Below are 2,266 nucleotides of genomic sequence, written 5' to 3'. Positions count from 1 at the left end.
GCCTCTATACTTTCCATTGTGTCTGTTTGTTGAAGGCTGTTGGCTTTATTCTTATTTAGACAAATTAGTCAAAGGAAGAAAGTGAAAAACAATGAAATAGAATCTGTTCTTCATTTACATTTTGGAAAAAATCAGCTCTGCCCCTTAGTCGTGTAGACATATGAGAAGTTATCATCTGACAATGCTGAGTAGGTGTGTATAGGATGTGGGCCAAAAATATCCCTTGCAGAAAGGTTTACAAGGGGCAGAAGTGGTTGTCCCAAAGGGAACTACCCTTAACAGGCTTGGACACTTTCTAACCCAAGATAAGATTATGATGAAGACAGAGGAATAAAGTATTGTCATAATAAGAGGAAGATAAATCAACCTGCTAACTTTGGCAGAAAATTAATTCATCAGTAGGATTAAAGGTACAGTTTCCCTCAAAAAATGTCAAATGCAGTGGAGAAAATGTATGTAACTGTAACAACTGGAGAAGTCCTACTTGGAATTATGGCCAATGCCTTCATTGGAGTTGTGAACTGCATTGACTGGGTCAAGACCAGAAAAGTTTCTTACTTAAATTTTATTCTCATTTGCTTAGCCATTTCCAGAATTGGTTTGCTAGGAATCATCACAACACATATTTTTACCCTCTTATTCTATCCTTCTTCATATTTGTTGGGCGAAATGAAAAACTCCAATGTATTGTGGAGTTTGACCAACGATGCCAGTGCCTGGTTCTCTGCCTGTCTTGCTGTCTTTTACTTGCTGAAAATTGCCAACTTCTCCCACCCCATCTTCCTCTGGCTGAAGTGGAGGCTAAACAAAGTCGTCCTCAAGGTGCTTCTAAGCTGCTGTTTTCTCTCCTTTCTTCTTTCCCTTATGGTAACATTGATGAGTGATGTCTTAGAAGTAACTGTTAATTTAGAAAACAAACTAAACTTGACTCAGAAGATAAAAGTACATAAAAACCCAAGCTTTGGGATTATGATGATATTCAATGTAGGGGGAATTATTCCTTTTGCTCTGTCTCTGACCTCCTGTTTTCTATTAGTCCTGTCACTATGGCGGCACACTCAGCAGATGCAACTTAATGCCACAGGTTCCAGAGACCCCAGCATAGAGGCTCATGTGAGGGTCATGAAATCCATGGTCTCTTTCCTCTTCCTCTTTGTTGGCTACTATATAGGCATGTTCTCAATAATCAAAAATGACTCAATGCTAGAAAGGAAGAAGTCTGTACTGTTTACTTTGATGGCTATGATCATGTACCCATTGGCCCACTCCATTATCCTTATTGTTGGACACAACAAACTAAGACTCACTGCCCTAAGGGTACTATGGAAGCTCAGAGTCTTTTCCAAGTGCTCTTGGAAATGCTGATCTAAGTATAAAAGGTTCTAAACACCTTGCATTTTCTGGGGAGAAAGAAGCCTTCACTAACTATTCAAAGAACTTTAAGAAATTTCATCTCTTCATCATCATTTCAGATGAGTAAAGATCATGAAAGCCAATGCTATTTTTAAGACTGCCTCGATAAATAACATATAAAGATAACAATAAATAGTCTCTTAAGAATTTGATACTTTTTTATTCCCTCATTTTCCAGTACCATTCTCCAAAATTGAAACCTGTTTAATAAAATAGTTAATCAAAATGTATCAACAAATTGACATCCTGTGTCTTACTTACTCTGTGTCTGTAATCCACCATACCTTTACTGAGAAATGAGAAGTATAGGTGTTCATCATATCTCTAGAGTCATATTTGCCATTACTTTGATCTGAGTTTTAACATTTTTGTTACTTTATTTTACATAATTTTGTTCATTGTGTACTTACCTTGTTTCTGCATACTTCATTTGGCATCATTGCTTGCATCTTCCAAATGTTTGTTGAATCCCTTGCATTTGTCATTTCTTATATCAATAAATTGCATACATTCATATGCCATAGTTTGTAGGTCATTAGTCTATTGAGGAACACTATTTTTTTCCCTTTCTACTCCAAAACTTATTGCTAGGAATAGTTCAGCATATCAGAAATCTTGCTTTTTAGTCATTACTGTAATGAATGAAATTCTCTGGTGGCTATATTTTTAGTTTTATATTACTTTATTAAAAGACTGCTCAAGATTTCTAAACTAGCCAGAAGACTCCCTACAAAGGCTGGAGAGATACTAAAATAACCCAAGTAGGGCTCACATGAGAGAGACATAAGCACAAGAAGCTAAGCTTCTAGTCTTAGAAAAAAGGGGGGGAAAGCCCCACTTTCTGTCCCAAAAG

General features: G+C 36.7%; 1 protein-coding gene across 1 annotated transcript; it reads left to right on the top strand.

Annotated features, from left to right (window-relative positions):
• The first annotated feature begins 429 nt into the window (after positions 1-429).
• Positions 430-1,365, top strand: LOC123244956 (taste receptor type 2 member 7-like). Its single transcript, XM_044673627.1, has one exon. The coding sequence runs from the start codon at positions 430-432 to the stop codon at positions 1,363-1,365; it is 936 nt and encodes a 311-aa protein (XP_044529562.1).
• Positions 1,366-2,266: the final 901 nt, after the last annotated feature.

The sequence above is a fragment of the Gracilinanus agilis genome, chromosome 4 (assembly GCF_016433145.1).
Source record: "Gracilinanus agilis isolate LMUSP501 chromosome 4, AgileGrace, whole genome shotgun sequence".
Classification (NCBI taxonomy): domain Eukaryota; kingdom Metazoa; phylum Chordata; class Mammalia; order Didelphimorphia; family Didelphidae; genus Gracilinanus; species Gracilinanus agilis.
Note: the sequence above shows the minus strand (reverse complement) of the source record. Positions and strands in the feature narration are given on the sequence as shown.